The sequence below is a fragment of the Neolamprologus multifasciatus genome, chromosome 12 (genome assembly GCF_963576455.1).
Source record: "Neolamprologus multifasciatus chromosome 12, fNeoMul1.2, whole genome shotgun sequence".
NCBI lineage: Eukaryota > Metazoa > Chordata > Actinopteri > Cichliformes > Cichlidae > Neolamprologus > Neolamprologus multifasciatus.
In genome coordinates this window covers 33,034,375-33,060,367 of record NC_140450.1, presented here as the reverse complement: position 1 = coordinate 33,060,367, position 25,993 = coordinate 33,034,375, and the positions used below count along the sequence as shown (strand labels likewise).

The 25,993-nt window shown below is 45.8% G+C and overlaps 1 protein-coding gene and 1 pseudogene across 1 annotated transcript; both read left to right on the top strand.

Moving 5' to 3' along the window:
- The first annotated feature begins 6,346 nt into the window (after positions 1-6,346).
- Positions 6,347-9,765, top strand: LOC146507349 (uncharacterized). Its single transcript, XM_085180981.1, has one exon. It carries the CDS (start codon positions 6,555-6,557, stop codon positions 9,345-9,347), a length of 2,793 nt encoding a protein of 930 aa, XP_085037107.1. The 5' UTR covers positions 6,347-6,554; the 3' UTR covers positions 9,348-9,765.
- An 8,552-nt stretch (positions 9,766-18,317) lies between these two features.
- On the top strand, positions 18,318-25,950 carry LOC146507348 (uncharacterized; annotated as a pseudogene).
- Positions 25,951-25,993: the final 43 nt, after the last annotated feature.

Here is a 25,993-nt window from a genome sequence, read left to right as displayed (position 1 = left end):
AAGAGGTGCAGAGGTAGTGAAAGGAAGAGGAAAAAGAGAAGTGAGGGTAGTACGGAAGGGACTGACAGTGAAGGTAATGAAGAAGGAACAAATGCGAGTATGAATGTAATTGTCAGGTTTGAGGAAGAGGGTGTGAAGAAAATAGATCCACTTAAGCTGACAAGAGCACTTAAGGCACAAGTTGGGGAAATCACTGATGTTTTGCTATAGACTTAAGTTTACTGTTGGTGTGCTGTCTTGTGTGAACTTTGTGTGTCCTACAGCCAGTGTTGGGTAAGTTACTTTAAATTAGTAACTTAGTTACATTACTAGTTACTTCTATCAAAAGTAACTCAGTTACTTCAAGTTACTCGTTACTTTCAAAGTAACTAGTTACTAGGGAAAGTAACTTTAGTTTTACTCAGAATTCTCTTGTTAATGTGTTGCTTTCATAACTTTGCCAGTCTTCTAGCTTGTTTACTTGCCACAAGTGCACTGTGCCACCTACCAATAGAAAAAAAAATAATGTGCATATTTCCACGAGAGAAATCCCACGCCTGGACCGTCATTGACTGCTGCCATGATTCTAGCCTACCTCACAGCGTCATGTGCGCCTTTTACATCCAACACAAAAAACTGCAGTCGTGATGCTTTCGATTGTACTCAGAGCTCTGAAATTCTGCCTTCTGAGTAGGAAGATGTAGGCAACACCAGACTGCAGATGATCTTCATACAGGGCTGGACTGGGACAAAAAATTAGCCTGGTCATTTTGACTAGATGGCGGTCATTTTGCCCGCCATTATAGGAAAAATCATAAAGCCTTTGAATGAAAACAAACGCTGTTGTGACAGTGATGTACACTGTCTTGATGGTATATATGTATCAATCTATCAATCGTTTGTTGTAAGATTCAGATAATTATTTTTTAAAAGCTAGACATTTTAAATGAGAATAAGAAAGTAAATGGTAAATGGCCTGTATTTGTATAGCGCTTTTACTAGTCCCCCCTAGGGACCCCAAAGAGCTTTACACACCCAGTCATCCACCCATTGACACACACATTCACACACTGGTGGAGGCAAGCTACAGTTGTAGCCACAGCTACTCTGGGGCAGACTGACAGAAGCGAGGCTGCCATATCGCGCCATCGGCCCTTCTGGCCAACACCAGTAGGCGGTAGGTGAAGTGTCTTGCCCAAGGACACAACGACTGAGACTGTCCGAGCCGGGGCTTGAACCGGCAACCTTCCGATTACAAGGCGAACTCCCAACTCTTGAGCTACGATCGAAAGAAAAGCATTTCCTTGTGCCCACCTCTCCCTGTTAATGCCCTACCTGGCCCTCCTGGCAAAACTTTGCTAGACCGCACCTGCACAGTTACCAGCTGTCAACTACTTAGAAAAGGATCCTGGTGTTATTTGTCTCTCAGAAACAGTTTACAGTTTACTAAAAGGTAAACCGGTTTCTCCATCACCTGTTCAGCTCTGATGATTCAGTAAGAACATCTCCTGGTTTCATCTTCATGTTTCCCTCTCACCAGATAACCAAACCGACACCATGACCAGCAGCTTTTTTGCAGCTATGGCTCCAGCAAACATCAGCTGATACTAGAAATTAATATTAAATGAATTCTAACAACAGCTGATCAAGGTTAAACGTGCTGCTGTTGTATAACGCGACATCGGCTGGTTTCCTCTTTCTGGCGCGAAGTGGGCGATAAACAAACAAGAGAGCCGATCAGCTGATCATTGATCAGTTTTCATGATTGAAGTAGAAACAGGAGAGGGAGGGGGGAGAATGAAAGAAGAAGAGGCAGCTGTGCAGCAAACACAGAATAAATCCAGCTTTGTGCCTTTTTCATTGTAGCTAAATTACGGGACAAACTGTTCCTTTTCACCTCAATAAGAAACGCGTAATATTTTCTCTGAATACCAGACGGGACGGTTGGCAACTCTAATAACTTATGAACAAAATAAAGTTCAACATCATTAACTTCATAGCACCCACCCAGCTGTATAGAGACTCCTTCATGCTAGCTAGTACGCAGTACGGAAAAAGTCAGAATAACGAAAATAAACTCCACCTAAACTTGGTTTATATCTGACCCAGATAGACTGCAGGTCATAACTTCTTACCTGAAGTTCACACTTGGACCGGCGGCCGCCTCGGGTCTCTTTTCCTTCTGTGTCCTCTTTCCCTCATGCACCTGCTGGCCTCCACCACTTGCAAACGTTACTGAATCTGTGGAAACTCCGCGATAGCCACCACACGAAGTAACGAGTAACGACCCTATCTAAATCCCAGTAACGACTAACGTGTTCCTGATTTTGGCATAATAACTAGTTACCGTGCTCGTTACCACAATAATAACGTAGTTACTGTAACGCGTTACTTAATAACGCGTTAGTCCCAACACTGCCTACAGCATGCGCTGTGTTGATTATTGAATATGCATGGGTTAAAATCAGTGCTTTCCCTGTTAGGTTGAAGGAGTGTTTCTCTCTTGAGAAACATTGATGGAATTTTTGTTGCGGTGAACACGGTTAGAGCAGTTGTCTCGGGAGCACGTCCCCAGAATTGAGGGGGTCGCTGTTTGTGCAGTTGCCTTTGTCTTTCTGGCGGTTTTTAGTGCATAAGTACCCACTGTAAGTAACTGCATGAAGACTAGGCTTCAGTTAAGTAGATTTTGGTTAGGCAGTTAGTGGGAAAGTGCTGTTTTCAATTGCATGTCAAGGATCAATACTTTGTTATGGCTACAGTTGATGCTTTTGTTCAGTCTCCATCGGAGGAACTCTTGAATAGTTGTACTAAAGAAGAGCTGTTGAAACTTGTTGAACATTATGATGTCGATGTTGGGGATAAAGAGTTGAAAGATGAGGTTAAAGGAGTGTTACAGGCTGCATTAGTAAAGAAATGCGTGTTGCCAGGTAAAATGAAGACTTTAGTGGCTGATGTTGATCAGTCTGTGGTCTCGACTACAGTTGCTTTGTCTTTTGAGCAGCAAAAGGAGTTGTTACTCTTACAAATGGAAAGAGACAAGCTGAGCATTGAGAAAGAACGTGTGAGGCACACTCCATACTTGATCTGTAGGCAATTCCTCTCAGAAGTGGAGGTCACGGTGGAGGCGTCGGAGGGCGGAAGGCGTTCCCTCAGTGGCTCTCCTCTTCTGAGATTGTGTAAAAACATAAGTCAATGTAGTGTAAGCAGCTTGAAAAGAAAGTAATTGAACTTGTATAAATTTTTGGGAGATGGTTGCTCACACGCGGGCGGCACAGTGGTTAGCACCGTTACAGCACAGGAAGAAGGTCTTGAGTTCAGCTCTACCGTCGCTCTGTGTGGAGTTTGCATGTTCTTCCTGTTTTTGCGTGGGTTCTTTCCTTGTACTCCGGCTTCCTGCCACAGTCCAACGACCTGCAGTTAGTGGCAATAGGTAATGGAAGAGTCTAAATTGCCGACAGGTGCGAATGGTTTTCTGTGTTAAACCAGCTGAGGTTTGAGAGAGGACGGCCAGAGAGCATCTTTTGTTTACCAGTCAGCAGAGAGTCCCTCAGGAAGGAAACGAGCAGAGCCTTCATGCCGGGACGCTGCTGGGGTTGCAGCATAGCTGTTGTAGTTAGTGTGGATTGGGTATAAGGTGTGTTTGGTTGGTGGTTTGGTGTGTGAGTGAGGTAAGTAGGAGAGTCGGCCGAAGGCCTGTACAGGTCCGGTAACGGTCTCCTGCAGACTTCTTCTCATAGACCGGGGTTGGCACCAATGGAGAGCGGGAGGAGTGAGTGGAATAGTATGGATGGTAGTGAAGAGGAAGAGATTGGCGGTCAGGGTGATGAGAATGAGTGGGAAAAAGTGGGAAAGGGGGGGAAGAGGCGCAGAGCTAGTGAAAGGAAGAGGAAAAAGAGAAGTGAGGGTAGTACGGAAGGGACTGACAGTGAAGGTAATGAAGAAGGAACAAATGCGAGTATGAATGTAATTGTCAGGTTTGAGGAAGAGGGTGTGAAGAAAATAGATCCACTTAAGCTGACAAGAGCACTTAAGGCACAAGTTGGGGAAATCACTGATGGTTTGCTATAGACTTAAGTTTACTGTTGGTGTGCTGTCTTGTGTGAACTTTGTGTGTCCTACAGCATGCGCTGTGTTGATTATTGAATATGCATGGGTTAAAATCAGTGCTTTCCCTGTTAGGTTGAAGGAGTGTTTCTCTCTTGAGAAACATTGATGGAATTTTTGTTGCGGTGAACACGGTTAGAGCAGTTGTCTCGGGAGCACGTCCCCAGAATTGAGGGGGTCGCTGTTTGTGCAGTTGCCTTTGTCTTTCTGGCGGTTTTTAGTGCATAAGTACCCACTGTAAGTAACTGCATGAAGACTAGGCTTCAGTTAAGTAGATTTTGGTTAGGCAGTTAGTGGGAAAGTGCTGTTTTCAATTGCATGTCAAGGATCAATACTTTGTTATGGCTACAGTTGATGCTTTTGTTCAGTCTCCATCGGAGGAACTCTTGAATAGTTGTACTAAAGAAGAGCTGTTGAAACTTGTTGAACATTATGATGTCGATGTTGGGGATAAAGAGTTGAAAGATGAGGTAAAAGGAGTGTTACAGGCTGCATTAGTAAAGAAAGGCGTGTTGCCAGGTAAAATGAAGACTTTAGTGGCTGATGTTGATCAGTCTGTGGTCTCGACTACAGTTGCTTTGTCTTTTGAGCAGCAAAAGGAGTTGTTACTCTTACAAATGGAAAGAGACAAGCTGAGCATTGAGAAAGAACGTGTGAGGCACACTCCATACTTGATCTGTAGGCAATTCCTCTCAGACAGACGCACTCTTTCTGCTGCTCTCTTGCTTTCCTTCAGAATCCTTGTAAGAACAAAAACGGACAACAAGGAAAAACAGAGAGAAACCGAGAAAACTCAAGCTTTCTCACCAGAAAAACAACTGTGTTCACTATTTGAACAAGAACAGGAGTTGCTAGAGAACAGAATGTTAGCAACTGCCGCAACTAGCTAACGTAAGCTAAAGTGGCAGTTTCTGTTTTTGTTTTTGACGCTGTTGCCGGTACGAGATTTCGGAATGGCACCACTTACCTCAACATCCAGTTGTGAAAGCTGCATCAACCTGAGCCAAAAAGTGATCGAGCTGGAACAAAGGATATCCACGCTATACCAAATCCAGGGGGCTGAACGCGAACTTGACACGATCCTCCTTGGCAAAGCTCAAACCACCGCTACTAGCGCTGAGCTAGCCGACACAGTGAACCACCCAGCTGCTGTGTCCCAAGATCCCGCCAACAGACAACACAGGCTCTCAACTTGCGTCGCTGGTGTTTCTGCCACAGATGAGAACTCCTGGTTTCAGCTAGGGGCCAGACCCAAGGCTCTGGTCAGCTCCACTCCACTCCAACCAGCGCCATGGACCATGGTTGAGACACGCGGTGGCTGCAGAGGGGCCAGGAGGATCCGTCTCTCGCACCCTCACCCCTCCGGCGCGGTAGTACTGGAGAATAAATTCAGTGTCCTGGATCTTGTGGACTTTCCTCCTCTGGCCGCTAGCCCTTGCCATCCCGCTGTGTCGCTGAGGTCTGCGCCATCTCCACCACTATGCCCCCGGAGCTGCGGCGGGCAACCCAACGCTGTGGTGCAAACTCACCGCGGAGAGCTGTGCTTCACCCCGGCTCCTCGGAGAAGAGGACCCATGGCGCGGCTACCTGAGAGTCACTCACGCAGTCTGGCTGGCGCATCTCCATCTGAACACCCCCGGTGCCGCGGCGAGGGCGTCTCAGATGGCCAGCAGTCCCCGATGGCACCTCCTCTCTCCACGCTGGTCCTCGGGGATTCCATCGTCAGGAACGTGCGGATGAGGGGGGCGCTCACGCTGTCGTTCCCGGGAGCCACCGTTGCCGACATAGTGGACAGAATTCCCAACATTCTGGCATCCCACCCACAGGCCAACCGGCTCATCATCCATATCGGCACCAATGACATTCCCAAACAGCAATCTGAGCTGCTGAAGCTGGACATCCTCCAACTCTTCAGCCTCCTTGGTCAGTTGCAGGTGAGTGCTTTTATCTCCGGGCCCACCCCCACCTGTGGCAGAGGGATAGGCCGTTTCAGCCGGCTGCTCGGCCTTAACACCTGGCTTTCCTCCGCCTGTGTCTCCCATGGCGTGGGTTTTATTAACAATTTTGATGCCTTCTGGGAGAGGAGGCATCTTTTTGGAGCAGATGGGCTCCACCTCAACGCCTGGGGACGCCGTTTGCTGTCCGCCAATTTGGCATTTGGTGTACAGCACTCCCTCACACCGCCCTGTCACTACCCCAAACCGACATTACCTGCTGATCTGTCTGTCACTGACTGATGTTCCCCTGGTCCAAGCTCCTATATTTGTTCCACTTTTAACAGTAATACACAAAACTCTGGACTCGGACCTTTCTCTCCCACAGTCAACACAATACCCGTTATAATCACAAACAGAGAGCAACAGAATTATCATAAATCCAGTAACTCCAAAAACATTAATAACCTCCGGCCTCTTCAAAAATGTCAACATCCATTCAACTCTGTTGTCAAAAATCCACCGGTCTCAATCAGTATGGCACTTTTAAATGTCTGCTCTCTGTTGAACAATTCTTTTATTATTAATGATTTCATTTTAGATAATAAACTTGACTGTTTATTTTTAACTGAAACATGGCTGGGTTCGGATGCACCAGTTGTTCTCACTGAGGCCTCCCCACCAAATTTTAATTTCTCTTTTTCTATTAGAAGTGGTAAGAGAGGTGGTGGGACTGCATCTTTAGCCAACAACACACTCACCACCAAACACATTTTATTTGATCATTTTACCACTTTCGAATTCCATGCTATTGTTTTCAGCAGCCCTCCAGTTTTATCTGTCACAATTTATAGACCACCTAAAGACAGTGCTGCTTTTATCAAGGAATTCTCAGAATTTTTAACAAACATACATTCAAAATATAATATGATAATTTTAACCGGTGATTTTAACCTGCACATAGATAATCCTTCTGACCCTGCATCAAAAGAATTCTTAAACATTCTTCACTGTTTGGATTTTACCCAGCACGTCACGCAGCCGACTCACAACAGAGGACACACCCTGGACCTGGTCATCACCCATGGGCTGTCCGCCAGTGTGTCCTCTGTTGTTGACTTGGCTGTCTCTGACCACTACTGTGTGTTTTTTAACATCACCGGTTTTATTCAGCGGGAGACCTCGGTGCGAACTGTGAGGAGGCGCTATCTAACCTCTGAAGTGGCTGCAAATTTTACCAGGGTTTTAGACGAATGTCCCCCTGTGATTTTACCTGCACCCTGTGATTTTATTTTTAGTCATTTTAACAGCAAACTGAAGAAAAGCCTGGACTCCGTTGCTCCACTTACCACCAAAAAGATTAACGTAAAACTTGCATCACCCTGGAGAAACGAAGAAGTCAAAAAATTCAAAAGAAATTGCAGGGCAGCAGAAAGGAGATGGAGGAAAAATAAAAATACAATCAACCATGAAATATTTTGCGAGCAACTTAAAATGTACAATAATACATTAAGGAATTCAAGAAATTCATACTTTGCCAAAATAATCAGTAATAACAAAAATAATCCCAAGGTCCTCTTTTCCACCATAGATCATTTATTTAACCCTGATTTTAACAGCTCCCACAGAACCCCCACAGACTCGCTCTGTGAGCAGTTTGCAGACCACTTCAGGGGAAAAATCAGCGCCATCAGATCTGATATTTTATCTTCTCGCGATATGATTTTAAACACATCTGAGGACTCGATTGTACCTGAGGAGACACTGGACAGCTTTGTCCTGGTTAATGCTGAGAACCTTAAGAAAGTTTTCTCCACAGTGAGACCCACCACATGTCTTTTAGATCCTATCCCTTCTTCACTCTTTAAAACACTTTATGGATTTTTTGAAGCTGAGCTTTTATACATGATGAATTGCTCTCTTCAGTTGGGTGTCTTCCCTGCTGCCTTTAAAACGGCGGTGGTGAGGCCCCTTCTGAAGAAGAGCAATTTGGATTGTAATGATTTTAATAACTACAGACCTGAATCCAACTTACCATTTTTAAGTAAAATTTTAGAAAAACTTGTTTTTACTCAGATTAATGACTTTTTGAGTGATAGACAGATCCTGGAGATATTCCAGTCTGGATTTAAGGTGAACCACAGCACAGAGACTGCTCTCCTAAAGGTTTTAAATGATCTTAGATGTAACTGGGACTCCCAAAAGCTCTCAGTCCTGGTGCTACTGGATCTAAGCACAGCCTTTGATACAGTAGACCACGCTATTCTTTTAAACAGACTGAAACACATGGTGGGCCTCTCTGGTGCTGTACACAACTGGTTCACTTCCTATCTCTCAGACAGAACTTTTATGGTGAGTATGGATACATGCTCCTCTAAGATCCATAAAATGACATGTGGTGTGCCTCAAGGGTCAGTTTTAGGCCCTGTACTTTTTAATTTGTATATGCTCCCTCTCGGCGGTGTCATCAGGAGGCATGTAGTGAACTTTCACAGTTACGCTGATGACACTCAGCTGTACATCTCCGTGTCTCCTGATGACACCAGACCAATGGATGCCCTTTTTAACTGTATTTTAGATATAAGATCTTGGATGGCAGAAAACTTTTTACACCTTAACCAGGACAAAACTGAAGTTTTAATCGTCGGTCCTGAGGCTCAGAGAGAGAAACTCTTGTCTAAATTACAGGCATTTTCACTATGTCCTTCGCTACAAGTGAAAAACCTGGGTGTTATTTTTGACCCTGAGCTTGGTTTTATCCCACATATTAAACATGTAACCAAAATTGGATTTTATCATCTAAAAAATATAGCCAGAGTCCGGCCTATTCTCTCTCGGGCCAACACGGAGATGTTGATGCATGCTTTTATTACCAGTCGCATTGATTACTGTAATGCCCTGCTCTCTGGTCTCCCTAAAAATAATATTTCAACTTTACAACTTTTACAAAACTCTGCAGCTCGTGTGCTGACGAAGACGAGAGGGCGGGCCCACATTACACCGGTTTTAGAATCGCTGCACTGGCTCCCCGTGTGTTTCAGGATCGATTTTAAAGTTCTTTTATTGGTTTTTAAATGTCTTAATGGTCTTGGGCCTTCTTATCTCTCAGATCTGCTTTTACCATATGAACCCTCGCGGACCTTGAGGTCCTCTGGTACTGGCCTTTTGATTGTCCCTAAAGTCAGGACACATACTCACGGAGAGGCAGCTTTTCAGTGGTATGGTCCTCGTCTGTGGAACAGCCTGCCGGAGGAGCTCAGGGCCGCAGAGAACGTACATGTTTTTAAGAACAGGCTCAAGACCCACCTTTTTAATTTGGCTTTTACTTAACGTTTATTTATTTTACGCTTATTTATTCTATCCTGTTATTCTATTGTTAATTTAGGTTTTACCTAATATTTATTGATTTTATTCTTATTCATTTTTTAATCTTCTTACTCTATTTATATTTATATTTATATTGTATCCCGTTCTTATTTATTTTATCTTTTTACCCAGTATATATCCTATTGTGTCATATCTCCAGTGTTTCCTCGGAGGGCGCTCTCTGCACCGGGGCTGTGATCGACCGTGGCTGCTGGGGCTCTGGGGGTCCTCTCAGCCTGGCTGGGGGGCTTCTTTGCCTCCCTCCTGCTGTGTGCCCAGCCTGGAGGCTGCGGTCTGTGACCGGCTTCTGGTGCAGACGGCTCCCTGTGATAGTGTTTCCTCACTTGGCTCATGCGTACCCAGTCCAATTTTACTTTTTAAGTGTGCGCGTGTGTGTGTGGGGTGGGTGGGGGTGTGTGTGGGGGGGGGGGGGTGGGGGTGTGTGTGTGGGGTGGGTGGGGGGGATGTGTGGGGGGGGCTGCTTTTAACCATGTAAAGCACTTTGTGCTACATTTTTTTTGTATGAAAAGTGCTTTATAAATAAAGATTGATTGATTGAGAAGTGGAGGTCACGGTGGAGGCGTCGGAGGGCGGAAGGCGTTCCCTCAGTGGCTCTCCTCTTCTGAGATTGTGTAAAAACATAAGTCAATGTATTGTAAGCAGCTTGAAAAGAAAGTAATTGAAATTGTATAAATTTTTGGGAGACGGTTGCTCACACGCGGGCGGCACAGTGGTTAGCAACGTTACCGCACAGGAAGAAGGTCTTGAGTTCAGCTCTACCGTCGCTCTGTGTGGAGTTTGCATGTTCTTCCTGTTTTTGCGTGGGTTCTTTCCTTGTACTCCGGCTTCCTGCCACAGTCCAACAACCTGCAGTTAGTGGCAATAGGTAATGGAAGAGTCTAAATTGCCGACAGGTGCGAATGGTTTTCTGTGTTGTGACGGCCAGTGGGCTGGCCTTGTGTTTTGCTTTTTCTGTTACCTGTTTCTTGCAGGTAGGTGGAGCTGACCCAATTATAGATGCAGCACACCTGAGAAGGCCAGTCCCAGTGTATATAAAGACACCTTGACTGAACCAGCTGAGGTTTGAGAGAGGACGGCCAGAGAGCATCTTTTGTTTACCAGTCAGCAGAGAGTCCCTCAGGAGGGAAACGAGCAGAGCCTTCATGCCGGGACGCTGCTGGGGTTGCAGCATAGCTGTTGTAGTTACTGTGGATTGGGTATAAGGTGTGTTTGGTTGGTGGTTTGGTGTGTGAGTGAGGTAAGTAGGAGAGTCGGCCGAAGGCCTGTACAGGTCCGGTAACGGTCTCCTGCAGACTTCTTCTCATAGACCGGGGTTGGCACCAATGGAGAGCGGGAGGAGTGAGTGGAATAGTATGGATGGTAGTGAAGAGGAAGAGATTGGCGGTCAGGGTGACGAGAATGAGTGGGAAAAAGTGGGAAAGGGGGGGAAGAGGTGCAGAGCTAGTGAAAGGAAGAGGAAAAAGAGAAGTGAGGGTAGTACGGAAGGCACTGACAGTGAAGGTAATGAAGAAGGAACAAATGCGAGTATGAATGTAATTGTCAGGTTTGAGGAAGAGGGTGTGAAGAAAATAGATCCACTTAAGCTGACAAGAGCACTTAAGGCACAAGTTGGGGAAATCACTGATGTTTTGCTATAGACTTAAGTTTACTGTTGGTGTGCTGTCTTGTGTGAACTTTGTGTGTCCTACAGCATGCGCTGTGTTGATTATTGAATATGCATGGGTTAAAATCAGTGCTTTCCCTGTTAGGTTGAAGGAGTGTTTCTCTCTTGAGAAAGATTGATGGAATTTTTGTTGCGGTGAACACGGTTAGAGCAGTTGTCTCGGGAGCACGTCCCCAGAATTGAGGGGGTCGCTGTTTGTGCAGTTGCCTTTGTCTTTCTGGCGGTTTTTAGTGCATAAGTACCCACTGTAAGTAACTGCATGAAGACTAGGCTTCAGTTAAGTAGATTTTGGTTAGGCAGTTAGTGGGAAAGTGCTGTTCTCTTTCAGTCGATTCACTCGGTACAACACATAAGTATGGGATATCACGCCCTCGCGTGTCCTGGCTGAAGAAACCTTTAATCACACTTTTAAGGCAGATGACGTGTGATGACACGCGCACGGCCCCGCCTGCACATATAGCCGCTGTCATCACAGTCATCCCTCAGTTCTTACGCTCTTCACCTCGCTGAGAACACCTCTGCTGAGTTGGGCTAGCTTGCTGCTGCTAGTTAGCTCCGTTGTCTGCCGACTTGAACTTAGCTTAACTGCCCCTGTTGGTGTTAGCTTCCACCGCGCAGTTGGTGTGTAGGCTGCCTGCGGAGCTCTAATTTCAAGTTTTCCCGTGCAGCGTTTTGCTTTGTTTTTTGGAATGGACTCCAAACCGAAGCGAGCAAAGCAGAAATCTTCTGTTCGCCCCTGTCCTCAGGGATGCGGTTTCTCTTTGCACGACAGCGACCAGCATGATGCCTGCCCTGTCTGCCTGGGGATCGTCCATGCTAGGAGAGCATTGACGGAGCCCGAAGCCTGTGCGTTTTGTCGCCAGCTCCGGCGCTCGACCCTTAAAAGACGGGTGACGTTTGTGGAAAAAGTGCTGGGACGCTCGGCTGTCGCACGGTATGACCCTCTCCTTTCCGAGTCTGGAGTCCCGGCTTCGTCCGAATCTGAAGACGAGGATTTTCCAGTCGATGTCCCCGCAATTAGCTGGGCTGACCACATGGAATATGTTGACGGGTTAGCCGATGACGAGCCGGAAGCATGTAGGAGCGCTGACGGGCTTCAGCCTGGGTTGAAGCCCGCCAGCGCTCCCCAGGACGATGATGACGTGCTGGACATCGGCCTGGACATCCATGGTTTGTCGGAGGATGAGCAGGAGAGCTCATTGTTGGCCCAATGCACCGCCACTGCTGCGCCGGTCGGCCACGATGACACCTCTATTTTCTCCCTGTTTCGCCGTGCTGCTGAGAAGCTGCAGGTGGACTGGCCCTCTCCTCCGCCAGCTCAGAAGCCGTTGCGGTTCGCGGGATTTTTCCTCCCACCGGAGCCCGCAACGGCCAAAAACTGCCTTCCCATGTTCCCAGACTTTGTCTGCGAGCTAACAGCATCATGGGACAAACCTCTGTCTACCCGCGTCACTGTGCCCGGCTATGGACAGTACATGGAATTGGACGGCGCCGAGGGGGCTGGCTTAGCTAACCCACCCCCTATGGAGCTGTCTCTGGCTGCTTATCTGGCCCCGTCCCATAACCATGGTGTCGGCGGCCCCGCAACTCTGCCTTCCAAGCACTGCAGATTCTTTGTTTCGCAGCTGGAGAAGATTTATAGAGCTCAGGCCAGCACTGCTCGTGCCATGAGCTCTGTCACCATGCTCCAGACGTACCAGGCAATGTGCCTGGCGGAGTTCGGATCGCTGGTTCCTGATGACAGCCCGCTGGCACCTCTTCTTAACGAGGTCAGAGTCGCCACAGATTACATCCTCCGTGCGTCTCGCTGTGCAGCGCTCTCCCTGCGCAGAGGGATGGCTTCGACAGTAGTGGCGCAGAGGCACCTGTGGCTGACCCTGTCTGACGTCCCGGATAGGGACAGGGCTGTATATCTGGACGCACCAGTGTCTGCGGCTGGGTTATTCGGACATTCACTTGAAGCCATTCAGGCTAGATTCAATCTGAGGGAGGAGCAGACGGAAGCTCTGCGCGACATCATCCCCAGACGTCAGCCCAAGCCCAAGCCCGCAGCTAGCTCTCACAGGCCCGCCGCTCCTCTGCCGACTGGCAAGAGACCGGCGCCCACTGCTGAAGTGGGTGTGCCGCCAGCGAGAGCACATCCTCCGGCCCGAGCTCCACGCCAGTCGGCCTGGAGCAAAGGCCCACCCTCGGCCCCCAGCATCCCTCCTGCACACAGTTTTCTTCTGATGGCCACAAGGTCGTATTGCGTCCAAATGCTGCCTATTTTCCCAAGATCATGCCTGCATCTTCTAGCTCAATGGAGTTTGAGTTGCTGAGTTTTTGCTCCCCTCCTTTTGCATCTGAGGAGCAGAGGAGGATGCATTCTCTTTGTCCAGTGCGTGTGCTACGCACCTACATTGAGCACACTCAGAATGTGCGTTTATGTGACCAGCTGTTTGTCTGCTTTGCTAATCCAAATAGAGGTAGAGCTCTGTCGAAACAGAGGCTGTCCCACTGGATTATAGAAGCTATCTCACTGGCATACGGCACCAGTGGTCTTGCTTTGCCCCACGGGGTGAGAGCTCATTCCACCAGGGGGATGGCAACCTCATGGGCTCTTTTTAAAGGGGTGCCTGTAGCTGATATTTGTGCGGCAGCTAGTTGGGCATCACCGCACACTTTTGTGCGGTTTTATCGGTTGGACGTTACAGCCCCTTCGGTGGCTCATGCTGTCCTTTCTGCTGGGTCTACCACTCACTAGGATGTGGTGGTCCGATTCCGGTTCAATGGTTGCTCTGCGGTGCGTGTATATATGTCCCATACTTATGTGTTGTACCGAGTGAATCGACTGAAAGGGAACGAATAGTTATGTCTATAACTTCTGTTCCCTGAAGGAGAGGAATGAGGTACAACACAAGGTGGCCCCACTGAGCAGTTTGGCTCGGTGAGGAGCGGCTATCGAACAGAGGGATGACTGTGATGACAGCGGCTATATGTGCAGGCGGGGCCGTGCGCGTGTCATCACACGTCATGTGCCTTAAAGGCGTGATTAAAGTGATATCCCATACGGATATGGATATGGATTGGGTATAAGGTGTGTTTGGTTGGTGGTTTGGTGTGTGAGTGAGGTAAGTAGGAGAGTCGGCCGAAGGCCTGTACAGGTCCGGTAACGGTCTCCTGCAGACTTCTTCTCATAGACCGGGGTTGGCACCAATGGAGAGCGGGAGGAGTGAGTGGAATAGTATGGATGGTAGTGAAGAGGAAGAGATTGGCGGTCAGGGTGACGAGAATGAGTGGGAAAAAGTGGGAAAGGGGGGGAAGAGGCGCAGAGCTAGTGAAAGGAAGAGGAAAAAGAGAAGTGAGGGTAGTACGGAAGGGACTGACAGTGAAGGTAATGAAGAAGGAACAAATGCGAGTATGAATGTAATTGTCAGGTTTGAGGAAGAGGGTGTGAAGAAAATAGATCCACTTAAGCTGACAAGAGCACTTAAGGCACAAGTTGGGGAAATCACCGATGTTTTGCTATAGACTTAAGTTTACTGTTGGTGTGCTGTCTTGTGTGAACTTTGTGTGTCCTACAGCCAGTGTTGGGTAAGTTACTTTAAATTAGTAACTTAGTTACATTACTAGTTACTTCTATCAAAAGTAACTCAGTTACTTCAAGTTACTCGTTACTTTCAAAGTAACTAGTTACTAGGGAAAGTAACTTTAGTTTTACTCAGAATTCTCTTGTTAATGTGTTGCTTTCATAACTTTGCCAGTCTTCTAGCTTGTTTACTTGCCACAAGTGCACTGTGCCACCTACCAATAGAAAAAAAAATAATGTGCATATTTCCACGAGAGAAATCCCACGCCTGGACCGTCATTGACTGCTGCCATGATTCTAGCCTACCTCACAGCGTCATGTGCGGCTTTTACATCCAACACAAAAAACTGCAGTCGTGATGCTTTCGATTGTACTCAGAGCTCTGAAATTCTGCCCTCTGAGTAGGAAGATGTAGGCAACACCAGACTGCAGATGATCTGCATACAGGGCTGGACTGGGACAAAAAATTGGCCTGGTCATTTTGACTAGATGGCGGTCATTTTGCCCGCCATTATAGGAAAAATCATAAAGCCTTTGAATGAAAACAAACGCTGTTGTGACAGTGATGTACACTGTCTTGATGGTATATATGTATCAATCTATCAATCGTTTGTTGTAAGATTCAGATAATTATTTTTTAAAAGCTAGACATTTTAAATGAGAATAAGAAAGTAAATGGTAAATGGCCTGTATTTGTATAGCGCTTTTACTAGTCCCCCCTAGGGACCCCAAAGAGCTTTACACACCCAGTCATCCACCCATTGACACACACATTCACACACTGGTGGAGGCAAGCTACAGTTGTAGCCACAGCTACCCTGGGGCAGACTGACAGAAGCGAGGCTGCCATATCGCGCCATCGGCCCTTCTGGCCAACACCAGTAGGCGGTAGGTGAAGTGTCTTGCCCAAGGACACAATGACTGAGACTGTCCGAGCCGGGGCTCGAACCGGCAACCTTCCGATTACAAGGCGAACTCCCAACTCTTGAGCTACGATCGAAAGAAAAGCATTTCCTTGTGCCCACCTCTCCCTGTTAATGCCCTACCTGGCCCTCCTGGCAAAACTTTGCTAGACCGCACCTGCACAGTTACCAGCTGTCAACTACTTAGAAAAGGATCCTGGTGTTATTTGTCTCTCAGAAACAGTTTACAGTTTACTAAAAGGTAAACCTGTTTCTCCATCACCTGTTCAGCTCTGATGATTCAGTAAGAACATCTCCTGGTTTCATCTTCATGTTTCCCTCTCACCAGATAACCAAACCGATATCATGACCAGCAGCTTTTTTGCAGCTATGGCTCCAGCAAACATCAGCTGATACTAGAAATTAATATTAAATGAATTCTAACAACAGCTGATCAAGGTTAAACGTGCTGCTGTTGTATAACGCGACATCGGCTGGTTTCCTCTTTCTGGCGCGAAGTGGGCGATAAACAAACAAGAGAGCCGATCAGCTGATCATTGATCAGTTTTCATGATTGAAGTAGAAACAGGAGAGGGAGGGGGGAGAATGAAAGAAGAAGAGGCAGCTGTGCAGCGTAAAGACAGAATAACTCCAGATTTGTGCCTTTTTCATTGTAGCTGAATTACGGGACAAACTGTTCCTTTTCACCTCAATAAGAAACGCGTAATATTTTCTCTGAATACCAGACGGGACGGTTGGCAACTCTAATAACTTATAAACAAAATAAAGTTCAACATCATTAACTTCATAGCACCCACCCAGCTGTATAGAGACTCCTTCATGCTAGCTAGTACGCAGTACGGAAAAAGTCAGAATAACGAAAATAAACTCCACCTAAACTTGGTTTATATCTGACCCAGATAGACTGCAGGTCATAACTTCTTACCTGAAGTTCACACTTGGACCGGCGGCCGCCTCGGGTCTCTTTTCCTTCTGCGTCCTCTTTCCCTCATGCACCTGCTGGCCTCCACCACTTGCTAATGTTACTGAATCTGTGGAGACTCCGCGATAGCCACCACACGAAGTAACGAGTAACGACCCTATCTAAATCCCAGTAACGACTAACGCGTTCCTGATTTTGGCATAATAACTAGTTACCGTGCTCGTTACCACAATAATAACGTAGTTACTGTAACGTGTTACTTAATAACGCGTTAGTCCCAACACTGCCTACAGCATGCGCTGTGTTGATTATTGAATATGCATGGGTTAAAATCAGTGCTTTCCCTGTTAGGTTGAAGGAGTGTTCTCTCTTGAGAAACATTGATGGAATTTTTGTTGCGGTGAACACGGTTAGAGCAGTTGTCTCGGGAGCACGTCCCCAGAATTGAGGGGGTCGCTGTTTGTGCAGTTGCCTTTGTCCTTCTGGCGGTTTTTAGTGCATAAGTACCCACTGTAAGTAACTGCATGAAGACTAGGCTTCAGTTAAGTAGATTTTGGTTAGGCAGTTAGTGGGAAAGTGCTGTTTTCAATTGCATGTCAAGGATCAATACTCTGTTATGGCTACAGTTGATGCTTTTGTTCAGTCTCCATCGGAGGAACTCTTGAATAGTTGTACTAAAGAAGAGCTGTTGAAACTTGTTGAACATTATGATGTCGATGTTGGGGATAAAGAGTTGAAAGATGAGGTTAAAGGAGTGTTACAGGCTGCATTAGTAAAGAAAGGCGTGTTGCCAGGTAAAATGAAGACTTTAGTGGCTGATGTTGATCAGTCTGTGGTCTGGACTACAGTTGCTTTGTCTTTTGAGCAGCAAAAGGAGTTGTTACTCTTACAAATGGAAAGAGACAAGCTGAGCATTGAGAAAGAACGTGTGAGGCACACTCCATACTTGATCTGTAGGCAATTCCTCTCAGAAGTGGAGGTCACGGTGGAGGCGTCGGAGGGCGGAAGGCGTTCCCTCAGTGGCTCTCCTCTTCTGAGATTGTGTAAAAACATAAGTCAATGTAGTGTAAGCAGCTTGAAAAGAAAGTAATTGAACTTGTATAAATTTTTGGGAGACGGTTGCTCACACGCGGGCGGCACAGTGGTTAGCACCGTTACCGCACAGGAAGAAGGTCTTGAGTTCAGCTCTACCGTCGCTCTGTGTGGAGTTTGCATGTTCTTCCTGTTTTTGCGTGGGTTCTTTCCTTGTACTCCGGCTTCCTGCCACAGTCCAACGACCTGCAGTTAGTGGCAATAGGTAATGGAAGAGTCTAAATTGCCGACAGGTGCGAATGGTTTTCTGTGTTAAACCAGCTGAGGTTTGAGAGAGGACGGCCAGAGAGCATCTTTTGTTTACCAGTCAGCAGAGAGTCCCTCAGGAGGGAAACGAGCAGAGCCTTCATGCCGGGACGCTGCTGGGGTTGCAGCATAGCTGTTGTAGTTAGTGTGGATTGGGTATAAGGTGTGTTTGGTTGGTGTTTTGGTGTGTGAGTGAGGTAAGTAGGAGAGTCGGCCGAAGGCCTGTACAGGTCCGGTAACGGTCTCCTGCAGACTTCTTCTCAGCAATGGAGAGCGGGAGGAGTGAGTGGAATAGTATGGATGGTAGTGAAGAGGAAGAGATTGGCGGTCAGGGTGACGAGAATGAGTGGGAAAAAGTGGGAAAGGGGGGGAAGAGGCGCAGAGCTAGTGAAAGGAAGAGGAAAAAGAGAAGTGAGGGTAGTACGGAAGGGACTGACAGTGAAGGTAATGAAGAAGGAACAAATGCGAGTATGAATGTAATTGTCAGGTTTGAGGAAGAGGGTGTGAAGAAAATAGATCCACTTAAGCTGACAAGAGCACTTAAGGCACAAGTTGGGGAAATCACTGATGTTTTGCTATAGACTTAAGTTTACTGTTGGTGTGCTGTCTTGTGTGAACTTTGTGTGTCCTACAGCATGCGCTGTGTTGATTATTGAATATGCATGGGTTAAAATCAGTGCTTTCCCTGTTAGGTTGAAGGAGTGTTTCTCTCTTGAGAAACATTGATGGAATTTTTGTTGCGGTGAACACGGTTAGAGCAGTTGTCTCGGGAGCACGTCCCCAGAATTGAGGGGGTCGCTGTTTGTGCAGTTGCCTTTGTCTTTCTGGCGGTTTTTAGTGCATAAGTACCCACTGTAAGTAACTGCATGAAGACTAGGCTTCAGTTAAGTAGATTTTGGTTAGGCAGTTAGTGGGAAAGTGCTGTTTTCAATTGCATGTCAAGGATCAATACTTTGTTATGGCTACAGTTGATGCTTTTGTTCAGTCTCCATCGGAGGAACTCTTGAATAGTTGTACTAAAGAACAGCTGTTGAACCTTGTTGAACATTATGATGTCGATGTTGGGTATAAAGAGTTGAAAGATGAGGTTAAAGGAGTGTTACAGGCTGCATTAGTAAAGAAAGGCGTGTTGCCAGGTAAAATGAAGACTTTAGTGGCTGATGTTGATCAGTCTGTGGTCTCGACTACAGTTGCTTTGTCTTTCATTACAAAATTCCCTTTGTGGAGCTTCTGTCAACTGCATATTGAGACTGATTTAAGAGTGTTTCAGCTCTAGATGACATTTAATTTGAAAACTTTTTCTCTTTTTTTGTGCTGGTCTCCTCCCCCTTTTGTGAGTTTCGACGCTTCATCTCTTTGCTCTTTAAATGCTTTGCTTCTTTTATTGATTTTTATTGATTTTTATGCTGATTTTTTCTTTTTTTTTCCGTATTAGCTTACCTGCAATAGCTTCTGGACACTTATAGATCATTAGGACTAAAGTGTTCTTAACAGAAACAGCAACATTTTTATAGTTACCTTATCCTCAGCGCTCCGTGTGTCTGTGGCCTAGACACAGCTGAAGCCTGATTACAGCGTCTGGGCACCAAACAGCCTCAATAGCCTGGAAAGGTGCTAACCACTAGGCTAACTAGCAACAAGATGCCTTCCCTCTCCACAGATGACTACCACAGCCTCCTGCAGAAGATTGCAGTACTGGAGAAAAATAATTCATCGTTTAGAAGTAAACGTGGAGGTAAATGGACTGTGTGGAAATGAAGCAACCTTGCCTTTGATTCAAAACAATGGTGATGAGCAAGCTAGTACACAGCTAAGGAGCACAGATAACATGACCAAGAAAGTAGACTTTGTGCACTATTATAAATCCTCAAGCGATAATCCCCCCCTGGACTGTCTTGGTGCAAAACCAAGACATAAATCATGTCTCCTGGAAGGGGGAGGACGTATCACAGGCAGGGCACAGCGAGCTGAAATCTCTGAAACCGACTGGCCTTCACTTCCTACGAGACAGAGAAGCTCTTCTACCCCTGTATACGAGAGGAAACAGGACTGGACAACCGTGAATAGGAAGGTTAACAACAAACCTCCAAAACAACTGAATGTGAAACTGCAGAACAGATTTGCTCCACTATCAAAGGACCCTGGATCTATATCGGACAACCATCCATCTAAAAGTAGCGAAGTAAGGTCTGAAAATCTTTTGAAAAGTAAAAGGCCACAGGGAAAGCTAAAGGCTAGGCCTGAAGCTCTGATTGTGGGTGACTCTGCCGTAAAGGATGTACAAAGGATGTGCGGTAAGAACACGAAAGTCCTCTGCTTTCCTAAGGATATGGTCAACAACCTGAAGGAGAGAATTCTTCAAATTGCAGATGAATATCCAACTGTGACAAACATTGTTCTGCATACAGGGTCAAACGATGTGTCCAAACAACAGTCGGAGGTTCTGAAACGGGACTTTACTGGATTATTAAATACTGTAAACTCTCTGAATGCAGCTGTGTTCATCAGTGGACCTGTACCGCCGGTCAGAGGAGGAGACGAGAGATTCAGCAGGTTGTTTACACTGAATAAATGGCTCATATCAGCATGTACTGACCACTCAGTGCATTTTATCAACAACTTTAATATTTTTTGGGAACGCAGGCATCTATTTAAAGCAAATGGATTTCATTTTAACAAGTCAGGGATGAAACTGTTCACCTCCAACTTGTTTTATTCCATACGTCATCCATCTGTGCTTGGTGCCAAGGCTGAGATAAACGAGAAGTTATCTCATAAAGAAGAACAAACAGTACTCCAAGAACAGACAAAGCCCAGCAGAAACCTTGAGGAGGAGCTCCATCTGCCCCCACCTGGGAAGAGCCTCAGAAAGGAGAGACATCAGAGGCAAGAAGAGGGGTCCCTATTTGCCTCCAACTCTCTCAACAACACCAACGACCAGGACCAGGGACCACGACCTTCCCCAGTCCCCCAAACCCCTGACAGGCCATCACCCTCCTCCCCCTCCCTTTCTCCCTCCTCCCCACACCTGAAATTCACTGAGGAGATGATGGAGCGGGTCAATGCTGGGCTCAGATCTACCCCCCGGCCCAATCCCTTTTTGTCCCCCATAAACCCCCCACCAGAGCAGCCAAAGGTTCGCCATCAAGCCCCGCCCTCAACAGAGCAATCGAAGCCCAGCCTCGCCCCCCTTAGTTCCTCCTTACCACCTTCATGCCCTGTCTCCACAGTCTGATGTGTGAAGGGTCCGGGCTGCGAGGATTATGGCAGTGGCGACTTTTCCCAGGAGAAGCTGGGACCCTGTTTACTAGAAGGTTTTAAAATTTCTGTACTTTTAGGTGACAGAAGGAGACATGTGGCCTGGTCAAAACACAGAGAGCTGCACTCTAAAAGATCTTTAAATATAGTAAACATACCTCGTGTGCCACAGACTGCTCCCAAACACGAGGGGACAAGTAATACCTCTAAAACACTTAAGTTGGCTTTATTAAACGTTAGATCTTTAGCTGGGAAAACATTTTTAATTAATGATTTAATCACTGAGCACAGCCTCAATTTTATGTTTTTTACTGAAACTTGGTTGGACCAAAGTAACAGTGGAGCTGTTCTCATCGAGACGACCCCTCCTAACTACAGTTTTATCAGTGAGGCCAGGGTGAGCAGGAGAGGAGGAGGGGTTGCTGTCTTATTTAATGAATCATTTCAATGTAAGCAGCTGTCTCCTGGAAGTTTTCAGTCTTTTGAATATGTGGCTTTACAGCTGAAGGCCCCATCCAAAGTTGTGTTTCTTAATGTTTACAGGCCTCCCAAATACTGCACAGACTTTTTTAATGACCTCAGTGAACTGCTGTCTGTGATCTGTGTTGATTTCGACTGTGTAATTATTGTTGGGGATTTTAACATCCATGTGGACAACCCTCAGGACAAAGGGACTAAAGACCTGAGTAACACTCTGGGCAACTTTGGGCTGACTCAGCATGTAAAAGAGGCCACACATAATAGAGGACACACTCTTGACCTACTGATCTCCAAGGGCCTGAGCATTTCAAAGGTTACTGTGTCTGATGTGGGCCTGTCTGATCATTACTGTGTTTTCTTTGAAAGTAAAATCTCAGCCCACACAAATATATCAACAGCAGTGATCACAACACGGTGTATAACTGAACACAGTACTGCGATTTTTAACCCGGTCTTCCCATTAACACCTGACCTGTCCAGAGGGTCAGTTAATGAGCTCGTCAATAGCTTCAATGCTAAAATGTTAAATGTAATGGATACAATTGCTCCCATTAAGGTGAAGGTTATCTCTGGAAGGAAAAGGTCTCCATGGAGAAACTCCACACTGGTGAAAAATGAAAAAAGAGAGTGTAGGAAAGCTGAGCGCAGATGGAGAAAAACAAACCTCCAGGTTCATTATGACATCTATAAAGAGAAACTTCACAATTATAATTTACAACTGAGGAGTGCAAGAAGGTCCTACTTCTCTGACATCATCACTAAAAACAGCCATAATGCTCGGGTCTTATTTTCTACAGTTGACAGGCTAACAAACCTTCCTGTGTCAGTGGCAGCTGAACTTCATTCGACCATGGCCTGCAATGACTTTGCCAAATTCTTCACAGAAAAAATCCAAAAGATTAGACAAGCAATTGGTACATCAACAGCAGATCCAGAATATGTACTGTGTCCACCGAAAAACTGTTTAAACACCATGAAACAGTTTCACCCGATTAACAGCAAAGACCTGGAGGACATCTTAGCTCAACTGAACTCCTCCTCTTGCTGTTTAGATGTCCTGCCAACAAGTTTTTTCAAAAAGGTCTCAAAGACCTTGGAGTCTGTTACAGATCGTCAACTTTTCTTTAATGTCAGGTGTGTTTCCAGAATCACTAAAAACTGCTGTAATAAAACCTATACTGAAAAAGGACAATCTTGACAAGACACAAATGAACAACTACAGGCCGGTCTCAAATCTCCCATTTTTAAGTAAGATCATTGAAAAAGCAGTTTCTCAACAGCTCAATTACTTCTTAAAACAGAATAACTGCTATGATGCCATCCAGTCAGGTTTTAGACAGAACCACAGCACTGAAACCGCTCTGACCAAAGTGTTCAATGACATATGTCTGAATACAGACAGTGGAAAAATGTCAGTCTTGGTTTTACTGGATCTCAGTGCAGCATTTGATACAGTTGACCACAACATATTACTCAAACGACTGGAGAACTGGACAGGTCTTTCAGGAACTGTTCTAAACTGGTTCAAAACATACTTAGAAAACAGGAAATACTTTGTATCAATAGGTAACTTCACATCTGAGCAGACAAGTATCACATGTGGAGTTCCCCAAGGTTCCCTCTTGGGACCCCTTCTGTTTAACATCTACATGCTCCCACTGGCACAGATTATAAAGAACAACAAAATAAACTATCATAGCTATGCAGATGAAACACAAATATATATCACAATGTCACCAGGAGACCAAGGCCCTGTACAGGCTCTTGGTAAATGCATTGAGGAAATTAATGACTGGTTGTGCCACAATTTTCTCCAGCTAAACAAAAACAAAACTGAGGTAATAGTCTTTGGAGCCAAAGAAAAACGATTACAGGTCACCAGAGAACTGCAATCTATATACCTAAAAACCACAAACCAGGCGAGAAATTTGGGTGTAGTGATGGATGCAGACCTAAACTTAGAAAAACACATTAAGACAATAACAAAATCATCTTACTATCACCTCAAGAATATTTCAAGGATAAAAGATCTGATGTCTCAACAGGACCTGGAAAAACTAGTCCATGCATTCATCTTTAGTAGGCTTGATTACTGTAACAGCATCTTTACAGGTCTACCTAAAAAATCAGTCAGACAACTACAGCTCATTCAGAGCTCTGCTGCTCGAGTCCTCACTAAGACCAAAAAAGTGGACCACATCAGTCCAGCTCTGAGGTCTTTACACTGGCTGCCTGTCCGTCAGAGGACAGACTTTAAAGTTCTGATGCTGGTCTATAAAGCTCTGAATGGTTTAGGACCAAAATACATCAGTGACCTCCTGACCCAGTATGAACCTTCCAGATCCCTCAGGTCATCTGGATCCGGTCTTTTATCAGTTCCCAGAGTCAGAACCAGACACGGAGAAGCTGCATTCAGCTTTTATGCTCCTTATATCTGGAACAAACTCCCAGAAAGCCTCAGATCAGCTGAAACACTCAGTTTATTTAAATCCAGGTTGAAGACTCACTTATTCTCAGCTGCATTTGAATAAAGCACCAAATCCACACTTTTAAGCTTAAATTTCAAAACTTACATTTTAACTACTGACTTTATCTACTGTTCTGATTTTCTGTTTTGATTTTATATACTGTTTTGTTTGTTTGTTTGTTAATTAGTTAGTTTGTTTGCTTGTTTTAATCAATTTTAAATCATGCTTTTTATTTGTTTTTGTTTCTAATGTCTCTGTAAAGCACTTTGAATCAGCTTGCTGTTGAATTGTGCTATACAAGTAAACTTGCCTTGCCTTTTGAGCAGCAAAAGGAGTTGTTACTCTGAGAAATGGAAAGAGACAAGCTGAGCATTGAGAAAGAACGTGTGAGGCACACTCCATACTTGATCTGTAGGCAATTCCTCTCAGAAGTGGAGGTCACGGTGGAGGCGTCGGAGGGCGGAAGGCGTTCCCTCAGTGGCTCTCCTCTTCTGAGATTGTGTAAAAACATAAGTCAATGTAGTGTAAGCAGCTTGAAAAGAAAGTAATTGAACTTGTATAAATTTTTGGGAGATGGTTGCTCACACGCGGGCGGCACAGTGGTTAGCACCGTTACCGCACAGGAAGAAGGTCTTGAGTTCAGCTCTACCGTCGCTCTGTGTGGAGTTTGCATGTTCTTCCTGTTTTTGCGTGGGTTCTTTCCTTGTACTCCGGCTTCCTGCCACAGTCCAACGACCTGCAGTTAGTGGCAATAGGTAATGGAAGAGTCTAAATTGCTGACAGGTGCGAATGGTTTTCTGTGTTAAACCAGCTGAGGTTTGAGAGAGGACGGCCAGAGAGCATCTTTTGTTTACCAGTCAGCAGAGAGTCCCTCAGGAGGGAAACGAGCAGAGCCTTTGTGCCGGGACGCTGCTGGGGTTGCAGCATAGCTGTTGTAGTTAGTGTGGATTGGGTATAAGGTGTGTTTGGTTGGTGGTTTGGTGTGTGAGTGAGGTAAGTAGGAGAGTCGGCCGAAGGCCTGTACAGGTCCGGTAACGGTCTCCTGCAGACTTCTTCTCATAGACCGGGGTTGGCACCAATGGAGAGCGGGAGGAGTGAGTGGAATAGTATGGATGGTAGTGAAGAGGAAGAGATTGGCGGTCAGGGTGACGAGAATGAGTGGGAAAAAGTGGGAAAGGGGGGGAAGAGGCGCAGAGCTAGTGAAAGGAAGAGGAAAAAGAGAAGTGAGGGTAGTATGGAAGAGACTGACAGTGAAGGTAATGAAGAAGGAACAAATGCGAGTATGAATGTAATTGTCAGGTTTGAGGAAGAGGGTGTGAAGAAAATAGATCCACTTAAGCTGACAAGAGCACTTAAGGCACAAGTTGGGGAAATCACCGATGTTTTGCTATAGACTTAAGTTTACTGTTGGTGTGCTGTCTTGTGTGAACTTTGTGTGTCCTACAGCATGCGCTGTGTTGATTATTGAATATGCATGGGTTAAAATCAGTGCTTTCCCTGTTAGGTTGAAGGAGTGTTTCTCTCTTGAGAAACATTGATGGAATTTTTGTTGCGGTGAACACGGTTAGAGCAGTTGTCTCGGGAGCACGTCCCCAGAATTGAGGGGGTCGCTGTTTGTGCAGTTGCCTTTGTCTTTCTGGCGGTTTTTAGTGCATAAGTACCCACTGTAAGTAACTGCATGAAGACTAGGCTTCAGTTAAGTAGATTTTGGTTAGGCAGTTAGTGGGAAAGTGCTGTTTTCAATTGCATGTCAAGGATCAATACTTTGTTATGGCTACAGTTGATGCTTTTGTTCAGTCTCCATCGGAGGAACTCTTGAATAGTTGTACTAAAGAAGAGCTGTTGAAACTTGTTGAACATTATGATGTCGATGTTGGGGATAAAGAGTTGAAAGATGAGGTTAAAGGAGTGTTACAGGCTGCATTAGTAAAGAAAGGCGTGTTGCCAGGTAAAATGAAGACTTTAGTGG